The sequence below is a fragment of the Halichoeres trimaculatus genome, unplaced genomic scaffold (genome assembly GCF_033239565.1).
Source record: "Halichoeres trimaculatus isolate MK-OKI-2021-1 unplaced genomic scaffold, fHalTri1.1 fHalTri1_scaffold_3, whole genome shotgun sequence".
Taxonomy (NCBI): Eukaryota; Metazoa; Chordata; class Actinopteri; order Labriformes; family Labridae; genus Halichoeres; species Halichoeres trimaculatus.
In genome coordinates, this window is record NW_027437181.1 from 22,419,120 (window position 1) to 22,442,104 (window position 22,985).

Sequence of the window (22,985 nt, forward strand, 5' to 3'; positions counted from 1 at the left end):
CAGAAAATAAGGAGAACTAAAGTGCCTTGACACTAATAGCATATTACAAAATAAAGTACACCGTTCAAAAAACTTTGTCAACCACAGCTGTGCTGTGTTCTTCTTGTATATGGATGACTTTTCCTGACTGAAAAAAAGAATTGACCAGTTTCAGCCTGAGATAAATCTCCTGTCCTCCATTTACCATCATCTTTTAATGTCTTGCAAAAGCTATTTATTAGTTCTTGCAATATGCAAGATCACTATGCTTTATGAATTACAATATCCATCTTTTGACCGAAAGACATAAATTGGCACATCTCTCTAAATAAAAGAGCCTTATACCAGTAAATGTAATTCTGTTCTGTATTTAAAAAATAGGCTGGGTGGAAATAATGGGTATAATCAGTGAAACAAAACTTCACTGTGTTCACTGTCTCAAAATGAGACTATGAGTGACATTATTTAACTTGATCTCTTATCTTGAAAGTACATATCCCATAACAAATGGATAAGACAACTATTTCAGATTCCAAGTACTGTTTAAAAAGTTGTTGATGTTTTTTTACAGCAATAATGTATTTTTTTACGATAAGATGGTAAAATGCTGAGTTGGCATTTGTGGTATTTAAGTTCTTCATCATGTGCCAAATAGATCTGAGATAATGCTGTGCATTTTCTTATAGTGTTTTGCCCTTTTAATCACATTGTACCCCTTACAGTAATACATATAGAACCATTACAGCCTCCTATCTGTCCCTAAAATTTATCTGACTATATGTGTCTCACTGTACTTCATGGCTGTGACATTAATTCCAACTGACAGCTGGGGGCTTGGCCAGTCAACAGGGTGACTGGGTGGTGGATCTGTCTCTCACCTGGACAGGTGTGTCCATTAGCTTAAGGTGTTTGAGTAAAGTAGATCCCGACAGAGGCAGCCAGCAGCCAGTGAGGCAGCAACATGGGCAGTGGAGGCAGCAGTGCTAACAACAAAACAGCTGCTAACAGGTGAGTATCAATGGGGACATGGGAAGGAGACATGGATTAGTAAGTGCACCTTCAAAGTAGGTCACAGGTAATCCAGGAAAATTGAGATTAGCATTAAGGTTTTCAGTATTGGCAAATTAAATTATGCTTAGAGGGAAATCTTTGTCAGACTGTTTTCAATAATCACTGTGGTTTCAGCTTTCATTTTAGTGTCTTGTAGTTGGAAATGTGGTAGGTAGTTTTTTTCTGTCTCCTTGGCAGAGCTGAATAACAACAGTTTTTGTGTTTAACTCAAATCCACATGGGAAACATTATGACACAGCTGCCAAAAAGGCAAAAATAAAAACAAAACAGAACAAAACAAAAAATCCCATTATAGAAGTAAATCAGATTTTAGATGACAGGTTGTGCAACAAATTTTACCATTCCAATCAAGTTTAAACAAGTTTGATCCCATTTTCTCTGACAGATACCTGTTGCAACAGGTATCAGGAAATGCCCTACACAGTGATAGAGCATTTTCTTTAAAACTTTATACAATCTGACGTATAATAAAATACTATGTTCATTTCTGGGAGGTGTTTAAAAAAAAATTTCGACTTGGGAAAAAAATTAAAGTGCCTTACCATATATATATATATATATATATATATATATATATATATATATATATATATATATATATATATATATATATATATATATATATATATATGCTGAGTATATATATATGCCGATAGGCAAATAATGTAAAAGTCACCAATAACCTAAATGTAAATGAATTAACGACTGGAGACTGGAAACACTTCTAATACTATGCGCTATTATTATTTTTAACCACTAGATGGAGGTACTACTCCACACAGTGCAAGACACATCGAGAGGATACTTGATACATGACTCAAACCAATGTGTGTAGAGTACCGAGTAGTATTTGTGTCATTATTGATTTACTCTACACAAATCAAGAACACGAAAATGAAAGCAGGGCTATAGCTGAACAGTTACTCTGCAGTGCAACACGTGTGATAGTCGTGACCTATTTTGGCATCCAGTAGAAAACACACTGATATCTGGACAGCTTACTTAGTTACATGTCATTCAGAGCTTTGTCCCCTGAAATAGATGTATCAGTGGGCACGGCGTTAATCAGGAAACTACTCCACCATGCCATTCACAGTCACATGTCATACTTCATTCTGTACTGATGCATTCACGCGCTCTGATTGGCTCTACAACTTCAGCGCACCTCCGCCACTTTGTATATCCCTCCGCGCCATTTTAACTTATGGCTGTTTTGCTAAATTCCAGTGGAGTAATACTTACTAATTTAGCATTATGAAAAGTCTAGAGTGAGAGGAGTTGGTAAACAAGTGAAAAGGCAGTGTATTTTGTCTGATGTTTCTTTTTGTTCTCGGATGAATATCTCTCAGCATCCACAGGAAGTAGTTCCGCAGAATGAGGGACTAGGGAGATCACCTTGAGCTGAGCTTAGTGGTACGGTTGTTACATCGGTCCACACACTTCCTCATCCAGACAAGGTGGGTATCCTGATCAAGAGTTGCAGTTTCTAGATTCAGCCGTGAAATATACTATAATTTGTGGGACAAGTACTTTGACGCTAGTGCCTTATAAAACATTTTTCGCTTTGTATCTGTATCTTCATCCTGCGAGCTGGTAAGTCTGTGAATGCATGAGTCAGTGACTCGTGGCCAGTTTCCTCGTGTACTACCAAGCCTTTTGTCTTGGAATATATGTTGAAAACTGAGATTGCACTTAGGCATAAGTGGATATTTTTGGATGGACCATGATCAGTCCTGCTTTAGAATGTGCTCATCAACGATGTGATTTTACGATGCAGTTCACTGACAGGAGAACTTGGGGATGTGTTGGCGCAATAAATAGGTAGTTCTGCTTTTAACTGCCCGCCAACTTCTGTCGTGAATGATAACATTTACAGTTCTGAGATCCTAAATAGTGAAAATAAACGAAATGCCTTCAATTTAGAAGGTAGAAAAATCGCTTCCTGTTGCCTCCTGATGTGGGTGTGGCCGCTGCGTCTTCTCGGTCTGCCATTGGTCAGTTTCTGTGATGGTCTTGGATCAGGAAAATGTGACGCAGGATGAGAACGTGACCTCTGGCGCATCGTCTCTGTGGTAAATTTATAAAGTATTGTGTTGAAATGAGAAATCTGAGACACAAATGTCAGATTTGACCCACCGAGGTGTATAAAGATCCGAGTTGACGCCGTATTTCTTTACATATAAGTTCGGAGCTGGTACACAAATCCCCCTCGGTCAGCCATTTATTCACCATGTCTCTTACTGTAATTCTTCAGACACACTTACATAAAAGCCGTTATGGTGTTTCAAAAGAAAAGGTACATCGTTACAATAAGGATTTCAAACTGTGTGCATTGCTTCAGCAGCTTTACTGCAGTTGCTTGCTGCAGTATTGCCACAGCTGAGGGGCCTTGTTGACAGTGGATACAGGACATTTACCCTTATGCTTTAAGGAGTTATGGCTCTTAGTCATCTACCTGACAGTTTGAGCCATGTCACCCTTGGTACTTCCTACTATTATTATGAAATTTTTTGTGGCTTGTTCTTAAAATATGAGAAATTATTACTTTTCCAGGAGAAACTGCATTTCATAATAAAATCCTAAATACTTTGTTGGTCCCACTTACTGTGACATATCCAGGAAACACATAGTGGGAGGTGTAGTCTGTTTTGTAAGCAACAAAACTCAAAATTCACTGTCATTGCTATGTCCTTCCTGGCTGAAGGCCCAGAGACAAAATGGAGTCCTCCCCTGAGTGGACCTGTCAGGTTACAGAACCAAGTACTGAGATTCTGTTGAAATGATAACCCAAAAGATACAGTACATAGTATCAGCCTGTTGCTTCCATATAGGATATCAAATGAGATAACCTGGGGTGATTTGTATTTGCTTGCCCATGTCATCACAAGTCTCAATGTCACAAATTCCTCCTTTATCCCAGTGATATGATTGGAAAATGCATATATTCCACTGTCTCATTGGTCTAAACTCCTGCATGAGCTGTCAGTGATATAAATGCATGAACTTCATACCGTTGGGTTAAACGCTAATATTAGCCATGACTTTTGATGTTGTTGTACTTTTGAGCATTTTGGCAGATAACGATCCAATCCTAGACCTGCTAATGTGGTTAAGTTGTTGAGCTGCAGTTCAGCTGCTGGTCAGTGCAGTAGATAAGGCCTTCTGCAGCTGGCCCTGCTCCCATGCTCTTCATCCCCACACTGACTGCATGTCTGCTGACTAATGCTGCGTAGAACCATGAGAGGGAACACCACCTATTATGGTTGCTCATTTGCCACTGCAGTTTTATGACTGTGAAGACTACACATTCATAACTCAATATGATAAATGGTCAAATATGCTACCAGGTAGTTTTGCATGATAAATTGTAATTCATTGAATATGCAAAGCATTTTATACCAAACATGAGCTGAGTCACATGCAGTACGACATCTAGGGTTAGTTTTGATGATACAGGCCCACATAGTGTAGGTGCCACCGTACATCCTAACCGTGTTACATTTCTACAACAGACTCAGCATGCTGTGGGTTATATTTAGACCAGAATCCATTTTTAACCCGGGAGGCTCGTGTGGGGGTTTGCTGTGGTGGTAACATTAATGTGACATTGCTGTGCTGTCGGAGTGAAAGTCTCATGTACATCCATTGCATCAAGTCATGGCGATTGCTCAGTTACAGCAGACGCACTCCGTGTCTTTTATCCTCAACGAAGGGATTTACTCTTGAGCTCTTGGACGTATGCACGCATGCAGCAACTGTCAGAGCTGCCTCGGCTGCTGTTGCAGAGAGGAGTTGTCTTGTTGGGAGTGGGCTCTCCGGCACTCTGGGGTTGTATTGGAGGACATTACTGATAAGGTGTTTGTTTGTTCCTGCAAAGAAGTGGAAGATCTGCCGTGGGTATGTATAGCAATCTATTTGGTCAAGTGAGTGTGACTGATAGAAACCGGCTACTGTCTCTGTGAGCAGGCTTGGATTAGCCCAGTGTGGCGTCACAGCCATAGTGGATTGTAGTAAATGTCACGTCACCCTGATAGGAGTGCTGCTTATGATTGCAGGCGTGTTTCACAGATAAGTGATGACGCCATTGTTAAGAGAAGCAGGGGAATGGTGAATGACAGTGTAACAGTGAGTGAATGTTTTACAAATGTGAAAGTGGCGGGAAAGGATTTGAGGGGATTATTAGCAGCCAACTCTAAAGTTAGCCATGCATCTGTGTCAGGGTTACTCTAGCTGCTGCTGTTCTTGTGGCAGCCATCCTGAGGTCAGACCTGCTATCCGTGTCTGCCAGCCGGTCATTACAGACGATGATGTAATTTGGTGATACCAAAAGTTGGCAAGCTGAGGCAGACAGATCATGACACGGCTGCACTTTAAAGGAGGATAGTCAGAGAAGCTAATTTTCAGAAGCTATATCATGAGGACACATTTCTTAATCCAGTTATATTCCCTTTAATAGCTCCAAAAATAACAGCTTAGTCAGGATACTTTCAGGATGAGCTGCCAGACAAACATTTCATTGAACTGATTTTTTCCTCTACCAAATGGAATTCCATTTTGACAAAGACGTTAAAAAATTAAGTGGATATTAAAGTCAAATCTTTGAGCTGTGCAGGGAAATTGGCTTAACACCGAAAACATATTTAAATAGAAAATGATGGGGACATTGAATATCAAACATGATGCCCAGGCAATCAAAAATGTGACATTTGAATAATTATAATATGCAAAATGCTAAGTAGTTGGTGGATTGTTCTCATCTTCAGAGATTTCTCCCCTATAAGAATTAGGTTGGGTATTGGAATGGTCCACTTGTGGTGTAGTGCAATTGATATTGGGAGTTAGGAGAAATTGCAAATGTAGCATTCCACCTATAAAGTTAAAAAACAGTTATTTTCCTTTAAGAATTTGTATCATAAATAGCAAAAATGAATCATTGGTGCACCAAGTGAAAAAATGCATCTCTGTACTGTAACATTATAGTCTCTGTTCTCCCCTGTGTAGTTTTTTCCTGTGGTTCAGCCCACTCTGATCCCACCTCCATGTGGAAGTGTGTGTGCTGCAGTGGTGGGATGTGACTCTGCTCACGTACATCACTTGTCTGGCTCTGGTCTGCCCCACTGACTCAGTGTTACATCATCAGTCAGTGGCTCTTTCCGCGAGTGGGTTAGTTTAGCAGCTCAGCCAGGAATCCCCCACCATGGTACTTTTTTGTAATGAGGATGTGATGAGTCAGAGGAAGAAAGATTACTCGTGATTGTGTTAAATGCAACAGTTGGAAACACTCACACTTGCAGCCATCAAACATTTTCAAATTTCCTTTATGAGTAAAAGAACCGTTATTGCAAACTGTTGAAATACCTGAATGACTTTAGTAGGTAGCTACTCTTTAAAATCTCTACTGTCATTTTGACTGGCTGACACAGGATCCATTTGGTATATTGTTCATTACTTTAATTTACTGTGAAATATTTTGTTAATCACAAGGCAAGCTTGTTTTCGAAGGGCATTTGAAAATATACTGGGTCATTCATTATGGCAGTGGTAGTCATTTGTTATGTTGTTCTGCCTATCAACTAACTAGCAAGAGTCTTCTTCATTAAAGTGCACATCATGTATAATTTAAACAAAGGGTACTTGATCCCTTCACTAGCTGGTTTACACTGTGGTCTGAGTCTGCACAGTTTCTTTGTCTTTTCACAGTACTGCGAAACTTGAAAGACAGGATTATTTGTATCTGGATAACCTTTATTTTTTACTTATTCATGCCTTACTGTGAGGGGCTTAGTCTGTGGTTGTGAAATTGAATTGTTATACCTTATTTTGAAAACTCCCCCATTTGTTTTGTAGCCAAAGAAGCATTACCATAAACAATATTTGCAGCCCCTTCATCCCTTTTCCACTTTGTTTCTGTGATATACTCTGGAAAAAAACATTAGACCACCTCCAAACTAGTGTATAACTTGTGTCCTACTGAGCAAAAATAAAGGTTGTGAATTTACATTTTCAATTGGAAATGAAATCTTATTATGAAGCGGGTACACTTCTGTGAAAAAAAACAAAGTGCCCAAAATTTTCCTGTACCTGCCTTTTTTTGGAGTAAGAATGTGACCAGATTCTGAACTGATGAGGCTTAAATCCAGTGTTTGAATTGTAAAGATCACAGCCACTGACTGTGTCACCAGATTGTCTGGTCATGTAAGCATTTCAGCCTCAGTCAGCTGTGCGGTAGTTATGTAACCCCAGCTACTAGAGCCATAGTAAAAACAACATTCCTCACCATCAGTGAGCAGCAATACTACACCCTGCTTCAGTATACCCAGCCTCTTGGCTATGTGTCTAAACATGTCTGTGTTTCTAAGTTTTTATATTGTCTCTTGTTTGTATAAGCTGGACATTAAAAGGCAGATACACTGATACACTCTGTTAGGATGAAGATGAATTGAACTGGATTTTTTTATGTAATAGCTACTCAGTGCTACTATGCATACATGCATACACTATGTTTTTCATTTTCTGAATAGGAAGTCGTGATCAAATCTTGGCATTTCCAGCCTTGATGATGAACCACATGATGGTGTCGTTACCATGGGTGACTCACGGAGAAGTGGGTGGGGGTACAGAATGTACAATGTGAGGTAGAGGCTCAATATGCTACTGCTCTACTCTCAGTGTGGAGTGTGGGGGAATTGCAGCGTTCTGATCAGCTTTTATGTGTCCCTGAGCATTTTAAACGTACGTTCATATAACCAAAGTGGAATAAAAAGGCCAAAAGTGTTTTTCTTTTCTTTTTCTTTTTTTAAATTTCGCCTGACTTGATGGTATATATCCATTGTATGAGCTTTCCATTTTGCACTCTTAAGGCCCTATAATTGTGGAAAGACAAACTACAATGATGCAAACAATGATTAGAGCTGTTATGGTCATCAGTTGTAAGCCCTAATCTTTATTGTCCTTTGTCTAGGCAGCTGAGGTTAGTTAAAAATAGATGCACTATCTATTTATGAGAGAGATTAAGATAATTAATTGTGATCAACATGCAGAATTCCTCTGTCTTCAGCTTCATCACCTGATGTCAGCCACACAGAAGTAATTGGGTTGTTTCTTGTGAAAGCAGGGAACACGGTGCAGTTAATTTCTAATCGGTATTGCTAACCCTAACCTAACCCTAACCCTATAGAAAATAAATCCATCAAATTAGATCTCTAGTCTGTTGCATCATATACAAGGACATTCAAAGTTAGAAATAGGTTTTGTGCTTTAAAAGCAGTCCAGGTTTGATTTTTGTTTTAGTTTTTTAATCTGTTTTCTCTGTATTCAACTTTGTTCTTCATTTTCTTTTCCTGCAGAACTTCTCCTGTTGTTCCAGTGAACGCCATGCCTCACTCAAAGGGTCATGACATGGGTTCTGCCTTCATTCAAACACAGCAGCTTAATGCTGCAATGGCTGATACATTCCTGGAACATATGTGCCTGCTGGACATCGATTCTGAGCCCACCACAGCACGGAACACGGGCATTATCTGCACCATTGGTTGGTTCATACTACTGCTCAAAGTATAAATTGTTGAGAAAAAGTATGCTGTTGATATCAAATACCAGTTAGGGGTGAACAGTTCTAGAAAAAATGGCCACAATTACCTGTGTTATTGTATATATTATTTTATATATAATCTTCTTTCTTTCCCTGTGACTGCCTGCAGGGCCGGCCTCCCGCTCTGTGGATATGCTGAAGGAGATGATCAAATCTGGAATGAACATTGCTCGCTTGAACTTCTCCCACGGCACACATGATGTGGGTATTGTTTCGGAACAGTTGTGTCAACTATGTAAAAGATTTTAATACAAACAGCTACACCAGTTACTTTGTGACAGTCACGTTTAAACTTTGAAGCAAACATGGTTTTGTGCTTTATCACAGAATGGTTACGTTGGTAGTATTGAACCTTCTTTCAGAATTTGCTCTGTCTTAATCAAGCTTTTCAGCAGCCTTGGGAACTTTATGTATAAAATAACTGTGTTGAAAGAAGGTTAACAATGTACACACTCAACAGGCACACAACTGACCATGAACTACAATCAGCTTCCCACTTCATGCGTGATAACACCAGCTCCCGTGAATGAACAAAACAATAGTGCCAAAGATTACAGCCGGGGTTAGCTCATCAAGGTCTGTTCTTAAGAGATGCAGACAGGGTTTTTACTTTTGAGTGTTAACAGTGTCAGATAAACTACAGATCCTGTAGTGAAAGGATTTTGGCCCAATAATATGTTAATCAAAGAAATATTCATTTATTTAAAAAAAAAACTAATGTTGAAATTGAACAGGTTTAGTACAAAGTAAACCTCTAGGAAACATCCTAATTGTCTTTAAGAAAGCAAGAGAAGCAGCCCAGTCCCTTTAAATTTGAGTGATAAAGAAGGTTAGATCAAAGATTTTTTTTAACGGAAAAACTCAAGAAAGCTGAGTTGGTCAAGGTTTTGTTGTTTTTTTCATCAGTTGTTTTTTTTTTTTTCTTTACCCCAATATAAATCAGTACTAACCACACATAACCAATTCCGATATTATGAAGAAAGGGAATTCACTGGACAGAGAGACTGTTTGAATGCCTCAAGCTTATATTCATGCAGCCAGTATAGGTGAGGCTGTGTTTCTTTTAGAACCTGACTCTGTCCTCCAGACCCATACAGGGGCCAATTAGTGATGCTCATCCTATTTAACAACAGATTATCTGCTTCAAATAGATGATTACCCACATCATAGAAGTGTGGTTCTTCGAATCAATGAAACCTCTTTATAGTGTTGCTGTAGTTGTTAAGTGATATTGTGGCATTATTCTTTCATGCTAGCACTTTGTAAGATGTTTTTGATTTTTTTTTTCTTCACAAATTGACATGGAGCAGAAATGTGACACTGAGGATGTAGCTGGGTGGGTCTATTGAGTGAATTGCCAGAGAATTGAGTTTTGTTAGTGGTGTACAATAAAACAGTCATGTATATTCCTGCCCTTCCTTTCTATGCCTGAGCTCTAAAGTGCGTATCAATACAAAACAGCAAGGTCAGGCCACATGTAACTTGGTTGGGAAGTGGAAAGTTGTGTGTTAAAAAGTATAAATGACAATGAATATGAGAACAAGCCTTTTTATAAATAAATAAGAGTTTTCTGGTTCAGCTTGTATGTGAGTTATAAATTCATAGACCCTGAGCAACACATGTACACACAGTGAACTGTCATATCTTCTGTACAACATGGGTCACTTGAGTGTGTGTTTTAGTCCGGCAAGGTTTCTTTAATCACAGTAACAGTGTAGTGTCTGTTGCCAGTGTAAAACTCAGCCAATTTGATTAACCTCCACTTAAGTTATTATTCAAAGCTCTGGTCACCCTGGTGGGCAGTATGAGCCACGTGCAGCAAGAACCCATTATCAGAGGAGCCACAAGATGCTGGATGTTTGACAGTGAGCATTTCAAAGGACAGCATGCTGGCGTTAGTGATAAAAACAGCACTGAATCTGGAAAAGAGTGGGAGTCCACCAACATGATTCTTTAAGAATTTAAAACAAAGATTGCGCCCTTAGCCATTGCGATCTCAAAGAAACACTGCCTGAGACAAAGTCCATTGAACTGGTCCAACTTTGTTGATGGTGTAAACACCTGAAGGCCACATCAATTTTTCAGCTGCTTTGTTTAAAGTCTGTCTACATTTTGAATTGTTCTGGCAGTTACAGGAATTTCCTCTTGAGAAACGCTGCACTTCCTCTTCTGACCCACTCTTCTTTATCCTGGTCTTTTTCTTGATATGCACTTGACACACAGAGTTCAGTCCTTTGTGGTGGTGTTTGAGGTTTCAACATAAGGTGTGTCCAAAGACACAGTCAAGAGTTGGCTACTGGACAGTGCCACCTCATTTCACCTTTGTTAAGAGTGACGGAAAGAACTGAATGACCTGAAGAGATGCTGACATTATGACTCAGGTTTACAACAATATGACTGCAGTTTATGACTCCCGTGAGTTGTCACATATACCATATCTTTTAATTGCTCTCATCTGATTGAAGCAGCATCATACTGTTGGTATAACAGCAGATCTTCTTGTATTTCTTCTAAAGTTCATGTGTGTGAAAGCAGCCAAAGACTAGTCAGATATCAGTAATACTAATGTGTCTTTTATTACACCTCTTCTCTTTCGCATAGTATCATAGAGATACTATCAAGAATGTCCGTGAGGCATGTGAAAGCTTCGAGCCTGGCAGTATCCAATACAGGCCTATCGGTATCGCTTTGGACACCAAGGGCCCAGAGATCAGAACTGGCCTTATTCAGGGGGTGAGTTTGGCATTAACTTGTATTGTTCTACCAACCAAAAGTCTCCCTAATTCCCTTTTTGCATGAAACTAAGCCTGAAAGAAAGTGAAACTGTCTCTGTATGACAGAGCGGCACAGCGGAGGTGGAGCTGGTGAAGGGCAATATGATCAAGATCACCTTGGACGACGCTTTCCAGGACAATTGTAGCGATGAGGTCCTCTGGCTGGACTACAAGAACATTACCAAGGTGGTGGAAATTGGCAGCAAGATCTACATTGATGACGGACTCATTTCCCTGCAGGTCAAAGAGATTGGTGAGTGAAGGATTAGGAAATAGAAATAAGCTCCTTTACTCTTTGCAAATGTTTTGTAAACACTGCACTGTATTAACACCCTGCAAAATGCATCAGCAGATCATCATATATCTTCTGGCCTCCCCAGGTTCTGATTACCTCAATTGCGAAATTGAGAACGGTGGCACCCTGGGCAGCAAGAAGGGAGTGAACCTCCCTGGTGCTGCTGTAGATCTTCCTGCTGTTTCTGAGAAGGACATCAAGGATTTGCAGTTTGGTGTGGAGCAAGGAGTCGACATGGTCTTTGCTTCCTTCATCCGTAAAGCAGCGGATGTGCACGCTGTCAGAGCGGTGCTTGGAGAGAAAGGCAAAGACATCAAGATCATCAGCAAGCTTGAGAACCATGAGGGTGTACGCAGGTGTGTGTGTGTGTAGTTGGGGAGTCCATTTGTTCTTATCTTTTGTTTACATCACGATAAGCAGTGTGCTGTCAGTTTGTTTATTGGTTCAGCCCATTTGTTCTTTAGTTGGCTGAGCAACAAGGTTTTGAACATAAGAGCCCAAAATAATTAAAAGTTCAGCTTTTTGCTTAAATTGTTGTATCTTCTGTCTCTTGTGCAGATTTGATGAGATCATGGAAGCCAGTGATGGCATCATGGTTGCTCGTGGTGACCTGGGAATTGAAATCCCTACAGAAAAGGTCTTTGTCGCCCAGAAAATGATGATTGGTCGCTGCAACAGAGCTGGCAAGCCAATCACATGTGCCACTCAGGTGAGACAAAGCAAACGACTTCTCTTGTATTTCTCTTATTTTAAAAGCTGATTTTAACACAAAGGAAGGAGCAGACTGAATGTAGACCAAACATACAAATATCTGCATCCTATCCAAGTTAGAAGGTGGTTCCTCTGCTTAATATTCTCATTTAAGTTAATTGTACCACTCCAAAAAAGCTTTTATTTTGAGATGCGTGCCTGCTCCTTTCTGATATTTTCAGATGCTGGAGAGTATGATCAAGAAGCCAAGACCCACCCGTGCTGAAGGCAGTGACGTAGCCAACGCTGTGCTGGATGGCGCTGACTGCATTATGCTAAGTGGCGAGACTGCAAAGGGAGACTACCCCCTGGAGGCAGTGCGCACACAGCACATGGTGAGTTATCACTTATTAAATTACAGAAAACATTTCAGGAACTTTGAGCAAAAGTTAAAGCACAAAGATTTTCTAAAAAATAATAACATTATTGATTGGAGAGGAGATTTTTCTTTTGTAGGACTTTCTTGCATGACTCATTGTTTTTTAACATGTTTGCATGTGTTCGTCACAGACTGAGGGATCACTTTTAATCTTTTCTCACTTTTTGTGTTCACCTCAGCACATCTGTTATTCTCAATTTTCCAGCATCTTTGCAGCTTTTTTTATCCACTTTGCCTAACGAACGCTAAAGAATACATGAGCAGTATTATCAGGCCAACTGGAAGAATCTATCATTTTGTTTTTCTGTCCATCCACTTACAGTAATCTTTCATTATGCTCATGGATAATCAGTGCATAATCATTCCCCATTTCAAAATTAGACAACAGAATTGATTGTGTCCATAGTTGGATATCTTTGTTGTTTGTTTAGAATAAAAGAAATAGCTGCTGAAGAAGAAGAGATGCAGTAGATACAGTTGAATTAAAAATTGTGCATTTGCAGATTTAACACTGTTCGAAAAGTAATGACAATTTACAAAAATGTGCATCAAATTTCATTTTTTATTACACTTTCTTTTCTTTTTTATGCATTTTCATGTTATCTGTAGTCAGGTTTGTCAGTCAGGGAAAGACATTCTCAATAGGCCCTTTTTAAGTCTGTTGGTCATTAGGTCTCATTGTCTGTCATCAGAAAGCAAACAGTATTAACTTCATGGATGGATTAAGCCGTTAGAGCTGTCTTGCCTGTCTTCTGTTGCCCAGGCTTCTTTTTCGTCTAACCTGCATGGTTCTCAGCGACGCTCTGTTTGCACTGCTATGCAGATGCAGCGGTGACTCAGCAGCTCCTGATTTTGAGCCATCTGAAGTTCATGACTTCTCTTGAGTTTAACCCCCGTGTATTTGGAAGCATATAATCTCTTCAATCACTTGGAATGACACTGCTGCAAGCCACTCTGACCTTCTAACATTATCACTACTCCAGTCTTTCTTCTTTTCCTGTTCTGCTTTTTCTTGGCTGTCTTAATCATGCATTTGCACATGTGCAGTGTAAAGCTTTTTAACAACAGCTTCCTTTTAACAAGACTTTGTTTAACTTTTGTATTACTTTAAAAAAGCTCTGTTTCTTTTTTTTCGGGATTTTTTCATTAAATGTTGAGGTTTGCATGTTTTAACTGCTTTATGACACAATAGTCATAACCCCAGAGAAGCAATGATTTGTACTGTACTTTTATACATCTTATTGATAGTTGTGATAAATAATGAACTCTTAGGTTAAATGTTGATTTCTCTGCACTAACTGCACACTTAAACTCTTCTTTCCACTTTCCCTCCACAAATTCCTTTCTTCCTTTCCTCCTTCCTCTCTCTCTCATTTATTCCCGTCCGTTCTTTTGTTTTCACCTACTTTTCTCTTGTTCCTTCTGTGTGTGCCTGGTGTGGGACTGCCTTTGTGTGATGCATCTTGCCCTCACTTGTGCCAGATTGCTCGTGAAGCCGAGGCAGCCATGTTCCACCGGCAGGTGTTTGAGGACCTGCGTCGCTCCACGCCGCACTGCAAAGACCCCGCTGAGGCTATTGCAATTGGCGCTGTTGAGGCCTCCTTTAAGAGCTTAGCCTCAGGGATCATTGTGCTCACTGGCTCTGGAAGGTAGGGAGGTAATCTTGTCCTTGCAGGTCAAGGAGGACAATGATATCTGGAGTTCAGGGAGAGTAGGGCCAGCTAGGGGCTGTCTGAGGAAATGACTGGAAGAGCCTGGCAAGCATGCTAGGTAGACTGCTGGTTCATTTTTTTTTCTACATGAAAAAAAAAGAGTGAATGGGCTCAAATTTCATTAGGCAGATTTGCCTTGGCCTCCTTTGTGTCATTTTAATTTATATCACCAGAACAAAACTCAGCCATCTTAACCAGGAGTCTAGCTACATTGGCCGCTCATTTCCAGTGGTGTGAGTGTCCTTATCAGTATGAGCAAGTGGTAACCCAACCCCACCCCTGCCCTCTCCTCATGGTCCCTCTGTGCTCAGATAGCACGAGAGGCCGAGGCAGCCACCTTCCACAGACAGCTGTTTGAAGAGCTGAGGAGACACTCCCAACTGACCAGAGACCCGTCAGAGGCTGTAGCTGCCGGAGCTGTCGAGTCCTCCTTTAAATGTTGTGCTAGCGCCATCATTGTTCTCACCAAGACTGGGAGGTAAGAAAGAGAAGGGTTGAAATGGTCCTGAAGGTAAGATGCCACCAAATTGATGAAACAAGGTGACACAGCCTACCACTTCTACTTATACCTAAATAGCTCCAGCAGATCCCCTCTCTTTTGATTTGGTGTGTATGTGTGTGTGCCTGATGCTGCTATACGATTGGTAGAGGAAGCAACGCATTGTAAGAGTATGGGAAGTCAATCACTACACTGACATGGCTGTCATTTAAAATGGAAAGCTCAAGTGGAAGAAACTTGGGTTTGTAACTCAAAAGGTATATGAGGCCATATAAGCAAGGTAAAATAACATTTTGGAAACTAATTATGTAATCACAATGAAGTTGTTACTGCTTTTTATCCCTCAGCCTAATCCAAGCTAGACATTTTAATAGCTACTTTTCATTACAGCTAGTTCAGATTGTACACCTGTACCACATCTGCCTAATGTCCCCCTGAATATTCTCTAACAGTTTTTCTGTTCATGAAAGTTTTTTATATATCAATAGGGACCTGATGATAATTATGAGACATCTTCATACATTTAGTATGAAGAAACACAGCAGGACAACCATTGTAACAACATTTGAGCTTCCCACCTTTTAATGACATCGCCTTGTGAATGTGGAAAACATGCCAAATCCAAAGTCCATCTCTCACAGACTGGATGTATCAGATCTCATAAAAAGTTGATTGCTACTGGGCTGCCTGACATATTTTATGTCACTAAGATGATTTAGAATACACTCTTGGAAAACAAGTAATGCTCTAAGCACTAATTTATAAACAGTGCAAGGAAACTTGTTCATGCCACCACCCATGTATTTTTCTTCTCTGAATGTTATAACAATGTGCTTTGGAATGTGAAACTGAGGCAGCTGCATTCTCTGACGAGAAAAACAATCTCAAAATGAGACGACCTTGACACAACAAAATAATGCTTATGTCATCAGAGTGTGTTGAGAGTGGATGTTTGGATTTGGCCGTTAAAGCCTCTGCACAACCTTCTTACAGTGAGTTCAATTATTTTTGCTGATTAGAACTTTTGGGGCTATCTCTGATGTTTCTGTTTGTTTAGTTGCTTCTTTGAGGCTTTGGCAATGTTTTTATTAACATTTAAAATTGACCTTCATTAACTAGAGAAGAAGCCTAAATCAGCAAGAATATCTGAAAACACCTATGGGGTGCAGAGGTCTAACAGAACTAAATTTTGATTCCCAGGTACCCATTTGCATTGTCTTGATTTATTGCACAGAATATAAAATTGTATTTATCGTAGAAAATTGTTCATCGGTTTGAAAATATTTTTCAGAGATAACCTTTAAAAATTAATCATCAAAATGCCTTGAAGGTTAATCTGATTAATCCTCACTAACTTTGGACGATTAAATATTTGACATATTAATTGAACCTTGTTTCTCTTAAAACAAATCCAGAGCATATGTACAGTTAACAGACTACAGTTAGTCATATCCTTCTATACTGTGGGGTAAAATTTTTTAACACTGCTGTATGTTTTTGTGTGTATCTGTGCAGATCTGCTCACCTGCTCTCCAGGTACAGGCCCCGTGCCCCCATTATCGCTGTCACCCGTAACGCACAGACAGCTCGTCAGGCCCACCTGTGGCGCGGCATCTTCCCTGTGCTCTACACAAAGCCTGCCCATGATGTGTGGGCGGAGGATGTGGACATGCGTGTCAACTTTGCCATGGATATGGGTGTGTTGCTTTTACAAATATTTACCAGTGTAGCAGTGACGCAAGTATCATCTTTCAACCCTTTTTTTCTGATTCATTTTATTTTCAGGCAAGGCCAGAGGCTTCTTCAAAGAGGGGGATGTTGTCATTGTCCTGACCGGCTGGCGTCCAGGCTCTGGTTACACCAACACCATGCGTGTGGTTCTGGTAGCCTGAACATCCCAAACAGCTGCTCTGCTTTCTCCCTCCACCTTCATCTTTATTTCATAGCACTCAACTAGAGCTCCAGCTCACAGCCCTTCTAATCCAAGATCTGGTCTCAACTGCTGAAGGGTTTAGCATTTAGAAGATAGAATATAATATAGAGAGACTTCTTCATGGCTAGAAATATATTTTGGGTAAGAGTGGAGACTTGTTCCATACAATTCTACTTAATGTCTATTCATTTCACATAATTTCTCTCTATCAAACCAGTCTGAAGGGCCTCAGCTGAATACACCCTGACCAGAAACTGCTGTATTTATTCACTCACACAGTCTATATTAAAAAAAAAGTGAATTAGTCTGAGAGTGAAAACATCCAGGTCTGTGTGCATGCACTAACAGGTTCTTGTTTAGGATGGGCTGTTGGTGGAGCAGGCTGCATTCCACAGAGCACCTTTAATACTGTAACACTTTACAGATCACACTCCTCTGCTGATATCACAAACAAATCTGTGGCATCCCAAATCAAAAGGGCTCTTCCTTCAGTCTAGCCTTTGCTCCACTGCTCTACCCAAAACAGTTCCTTGTGTAGTACTGTCTGTATCAGTGTCCTCTCTCTTAAAGCCAGCTTTCACTGTGTTAATGTGTATCTATAAGTGTTGCACTCCTATTCTTAACCAGGCAATGTTACATTTAATATAATACTTGACTTTGGTGAATGGTAAAGTTTTGTCTCAGGACATCCAATCCTACTTCTATTTTGTCTGACTTAAGAGAAACCTTAGTATTGGATGTCCATCTCAGAACTGTTTGAACTAGTTACTGTGTTTGTGTTGTTAGATGTGTTACAAAGCCTTTACATTTATTTGCATTCGATCTTTTTGAAGTTGGCACTTCTATGAATCAGGTATGGTTCACAAATGTTAACTGATGTTAATGAGCACTTTTAGGGTTTTGTTCCCACAAGGGACCTGATGAAGGGACATAGTTCTGTTCCTTTTAACCCCAGAGGGTGAGGGGTGGCCCCTCTCGGCTTGTGTTTCTCCTTCTGTGTTGATGACCCACTGTAGCTGTCTTCATGTGTTTAACATGCTTTGGAGTGTAAAGCTAGAGTGTGAGAACCATAAACATGTAAAGGGGTCATATAATGTATCGCTGGTGTACTGAGCTGCCCTAAGACTGGATTTCCATCAATAAAAGAGACGAGCACCTATCTTATCACTGCCTCTATGATGCTTTATTTGGAAATGAAGATTCATGAATTACAGACTGTGGGTTGTTCTGTTGTAAACTTCAATTCAGGTGACATTCAGATAAAGATGAGAGTCCTATGAAAAATCAGCCATAAAAAATGTATGTATAAAGTGTTAAAAATGTCGAACAAGGTTTTGATGACCTTGCATTATCTATGTTGAAGCACTTTGTTTTAGCTACAAAAGTTCTTTAAAAAAAATTCTACACCCAATTAAATTATTCACTTTAAGGAGACACTGCTAGCATTTGGAACAGTGTGCTGAAATAAACTTATTAATTTTAGAAAATTTGTCTTCCTCATCATTTATTGGCAGTCTTGGCTGTAAGTCACCCCCACCTGCCTGCGGATCTCATCCTCCACCTCGGCCAGCAGCAGAGAGTCAGCATGGGACATAACTGTACTCTCTTTCAGCCCTACAAGGAATAATTAGATACTGTTAGAAAACATTCAGTAAGCAGTGCATGTAGGCACATGTCAAGAGCCTTTAAGAATCTAGTGTTTCTGATGCCACCTAGTGTCAAATTTGTACATAACAGGTCTTTAAAAATGCCTGAAAAAATGCAAAGTAATAGCAACCAGTTATAAGTGCATAAAGTAGGCCTACTTTTGAAAAAATATTGACACACCTAGCAAGAGGTGGCAGGAATTGTGAAACTTAAAGAATGGCAATAAAACTATGTTTTGGTTAATGTCAGGGTTTTGGTTTGAAGTTTGAATCTGACTGCTGACACAACCTTAATGAGCTATTTATGGAGCAAGACATCGTGATAGAATTGTACCACAGACGTCTTGTAGTCTTTGGTGTACTAGTCTTGTAGAAAACAGACAACTTGATGTTATTTGAAAATATATTTGATGCAAAGTCAGCTAATCTTGAAGTCTTTCTTCTTAGTAAAAAAGACTAACTCTGGCTTTTCTGTTCTTTTATATGGCAGGCATTTTAAAGTTAAAATCCAAGTTGTTACAGAATGAACAGGTTACACAAACTCAGATATTATTTAAGAAAAAATAAGTATGTCGCTAAAGATCCTACAATAATGTTGGCCTTTACAGGGAAAATTCTTTTCTGTTAAAAAAAAAAAACAAAACAAAACAAAACTTTTTTGTTGAAGAGTAAACACATTGTCAACGTACCTTTTAGCAAACACTGTCGAACCTCCTCTGCTTCATAACGCATCCCTGTACTGTTGAGAAAGTTTAGAGGCAGGTATGGCTCTGGCACTGGATACTGAGTTTCCTTTCCATTGACCACCAATGATGTAGGGCACCACATGTGTTCAGGAACCTAAAAGCACCATGCAACAAATGGGTAGTTTTTTTTTTGTTTTGTTTTGTTTTTTTAACAACAGCTTCACTACTACTTCGCTACTGTCAAAGGGTGTGAAGTTTCCAAGAGGTGAAAGATGTCATCCCTTTTTTAAAAGGATTTAACAATTTTGTAGATCACTTACCTGAACTTCTTGCATTTACATAATTATATATGGTTCAAGTGGTGCTTCAATGTTGTTTGATTTTATGAAGTGCTGTGATAACCTACCCTGATAGTGCCCCTTGTGCCCACAATAATGGCCTCATTGGGCATCTGGAATCTGGCAGAGCCAGTAAACACTGCCATCCTGTTCCCGGAGAACTTGAGAGTGACAACGACAGTCTCATCCACTCCTGCAATAACACACAATACACAATGTGTTTTAAAATTCATAAAACACTTAGATTTATAAAAAACAGAAAGTAAGTTGTATGGTTTTAAAGGTTTTAAAGGCTGAATAGTGTTGATGTTGTAGTGGATTTCATGCCTCTCTTGCTGATTTGTTGAGTCAGTTCATTCCACTGGGTATTATGTTAGTGAGTGAGTGGTGAGTGAGAGTTACTGAGAATGCAGAACAACACCAGGTGTTGAGCCTATCAAACCTTAACCTTTATTGTGCCAGTGACCACATATATGAGAAGAAAGAGATGGGAGATTGTGGCTATCACACAGGAAATACAGATGGAATCACATCAGTTTCTTTAAAGAGTCAGAGATCATATATGTGAGGCCCTAATGGTCACTTTTTAATTACCTGTCTCCTGGCACACCCCCATGGCCTGGATGCACTCTGGCTTTTCTCCATTAAACACCATGCAGATGAACTGCAGGCAATAGACGCCTATATCCAGCATTGCTCCAGCACCCAACTCCTTCTGCGTCGATCTTGGTATGTGCAACACTGGCACGCAAAATTCAGCTCTCACCATCTTCACCTCACCCACCTCCCCCTGGGCTAGCAGCCGTCTGATCTCCACCGAGGCAGGGAAAAATCGGGTCCAGACAGCCTAGATATAAAAAACAAGCATTTCATACAGCGTCTGTGCAGGGGGTAGTAAAGCTGTGTCGTTAGTTAACTTTATCTCCAGGTATACCTCCATCAAGAAGACGTCATTTTTCTTGGCAGCAGCCAGGATCTCCCGCACCTCTTTCGTGTTCATGGCCAGAGGCTTCTCACACAGAACATTCTTCTTGGCATTCATAAAGAGCAGACATGTTTTCAGGTGGGCGGGATGGATGGCTCCAACGTATATGACATCTTCAAACACCAGACACCCAAACCAAGAAGAGATCTCTGTGTCAGTAAAAGCCATTCTGGCAGCATAATATCTACAGGTAATAAAAGCAGTTGTGATTCAGTCCCTCATTGAGAAAACTCAGTGCATCACCAGGTCTGAAAAACTCACCTATGTCTGGGTCTCTTGATAGTTCCTCATAGCTTCCATATGCCTGAGAGATGCTGTGCTTTTTGGCAAACTCCTGCGCATCCTCTAGCTTGCGAGCTGCTACAGCCACTATCTGTGGGAAAAACAACACTTTTTAAATATAATTCATTTATTCTACAGATTGACATAACATGATGCCACAGGTTGCAGTGTGTAACTCTGACTCTTGATGAATAGGCTACAGACATAAAAAAATATATATCTATCCTACCCAAGACAGTCAGCTTTCTGTATTTATTTTACACATAAATCAAGCATATTTTCAGGGTAAGTTCAGAGCATAGACTGTATAATACATATACAAAGTGTACAACAATGTATATATAATAAAGTTCAGAGACTTAAGTTATACTAGAAAGAGAGTTTATTTACTTCTCATATGCATATGATATGATCAGCATATGCATATCATAACTCCACTTTAAGGCAGGCTTTTCTTAACATACTACCGTTGGAATTGAACACTTCACAAAAATCTTTAAGTGGCCCAAGAAGGAGCTTCAGGTTTTAACCATAGATTGTATAAACAGACTGTACATGACACAGACTGCATAGACTGTTAAAACCATATGATTTTAATACTTCCGCATTGGAGCGTGGGGAAACGACATGAAGAATAGGATTAAAATAGAGGACTAATTTGTACTAGACTCGCATGACATCCAAATATGTCCAAATTCACGTCTTTGAATTCATATTCACAAATGAAGAGAGCCCACCCGGGCCTTCTCTTAAAACTGTTATCACATTTATTTAAGAAAAAAGGAAACATAACTGAGGTTACAAAGTAAAAACGTTGTAAATGCACGATTATTAGATACTTTACGGTAAATGACTTAGATAAGCAACTAAGCACACTGAGATTTAAGTGGTTTTGATACTTAAACTTCGTCGTTATGAAGTAGTTCATTTGCGCACACGTGACCAGTATCAGTGGTACACAGCTCGATAGTATAAGACCGCACAAGGTGAGGAAAGCACGGGTAACTTCAGGTTATCGAGGACTGTCTGATTCTGCTGCAAAGCAGACTTAGTCCTGTTGACACTACATCGTATACGTTTGAATCAGTCTAATTCGTGTATATGCATGCACAAATACCTGGTGGTCCTCCGGAGGCAGCGTTTTCAGGGCCACCGTGAAATCGTGGCTGATCTTCCCCGCGCTGCAGATTCCCCACCTGGTTGCCATATTGACCAGCAGGTTACTGACTCCTATCCCATCGAGTTGCCGCTATGCCTCGCCACAAGGTGGAGACGCAGCATCAGTCTTCAAGCACAGACTGTACGTAGTGACGTAGCACGTAAATGGCCGGTGATGATGATTCTTGCCAGCAGAGCTAGAGCATGACCTTTGGATAGTGAGCATATATGCTCATATAAGACGACAACAAAATGACAAACTATTACCTATGTATTTTTTGGTTTCTATTTGGTTATCTCTCCCTTTTACTGACAAAACTCGAGTGGGCCTTGTTCTTTTCACGTTTATAATAATAATAATAATAATAATAATAATAATAATAATAATAATACAATTTTTGAGCATTCATCATATTTAACTCGTTTCACTGTTGCCATGGGCTAACTAGTCTGTGTATTTACCCTATTAATCAGAAGAGTAAATGGATTTAGTATGAGAAGGCATTTCTCTGGTTTAAATCAACAGGACTATATTACTCATTACAAGTAAAACAGTAGAAAAAGTACTATAGTGACATTTTGCATTCATGGGCTGAATCAATCAAGACCTCCTCCAGTTTTATGAGTCCTCTGAGCCAAAAAGGTTGAGAACAGTTTTCAAATGAGCCGTGCTCTTTGCTGACTCATAATGGCCTATCTCTGTCACAACCTTGAAAAGCAGACACTGAAACTTATTTTTGTATGGAGAACCTGCATCTATTTGTGCACTGATTCTGGAGTCAGACATGACAGAACACTTTGATTCACATGTGCCGCTCGAAGTCCTTCCTCTTCTCTCAGTGGGTGATGGCTGAAAATGAAACAGGGCTCTCACAATCAGTTCTTTATTGGATTCATCAATCACACA

General features: G+C 39.8%; 2 protein-coding genes across 5 annotated transcripts; one reads left to right on the forward strand and one right to left on the reverse strand.

The window, feature by feature from the left end:
• The first annotated feature begins 2,350 nt into the window (after positions 1-2,350).
• Positions 2,351-18,470, forward strand: pkma (pyruvate kinase M1/2a). Of its 4 annotated transcripts, none has more exons than XM_074665803.1 (11): positions 2,351-2,507; positions 8,397-8,581; positions 8,751-8,842; positions 11,243-11,374; positions 11,482-11,668; positions 11,796-12,066; positions 12,269-12,419; positions 12,643-12,795; positions 14,322-14,488; positions 16,566-16,747; positions 16,836-18,470. In XM_074665803.1, the coding sequence occupies exons 2-11, from the start codon at positions 8,425-8,427 to the stop codon at positions 16,940-16,942; spliced, it is 1,599 nt and encodes a 532-aa protein (XP_074521904.1). In that variant the 5' UTR covers positions 2,351-2,507; positions 8,397-8,424; the 3' UTR covers positions 16,943-18,470. The 4 variants fall into 4 exon arrangements, with proteins under 4 accessions (XP_074521904.1, XP_074521905.1, XP_074521902.1 ...); XM_074665804.1 differs by lacking the exon at positions 2,351-2,507 and adding an exon at positions 2,526-2,643; XM_074665801.1 differs by lacking the exon at positions 2,351-2,507 and adding an exon at positions 4,670-4,947.
• On the reverse strand, positions 18,341-22,197 carry dhdh.2 (dihydrodiol dehydrogenase, tandem duplicate 2). Its single transcript, XM_074665805.1, has 7 exons — positions 22,038-22,197; positions 20,900-21,011; positions 20,588-20,751; positions 20,248-20,500; positions 19,722-19,846; positions 19,319-19,469; positions 18,341-18,597 (listed from the first exon to the last, which is right to left on the reverse strand). Exons 1-7 carry the CDS (start codon positions 22,125-22,127, stop codon positions 18,488-18,490), a joined length of 1,005 nt encoding a protein of 334 aa, XP_074521906.1. The 5' UTR covers positions 22,128-22,197; the 3' UTR covers positions 18,341-18,487.
• Positions 22,198-22,985: the final 788 nt, after the last annotated feature.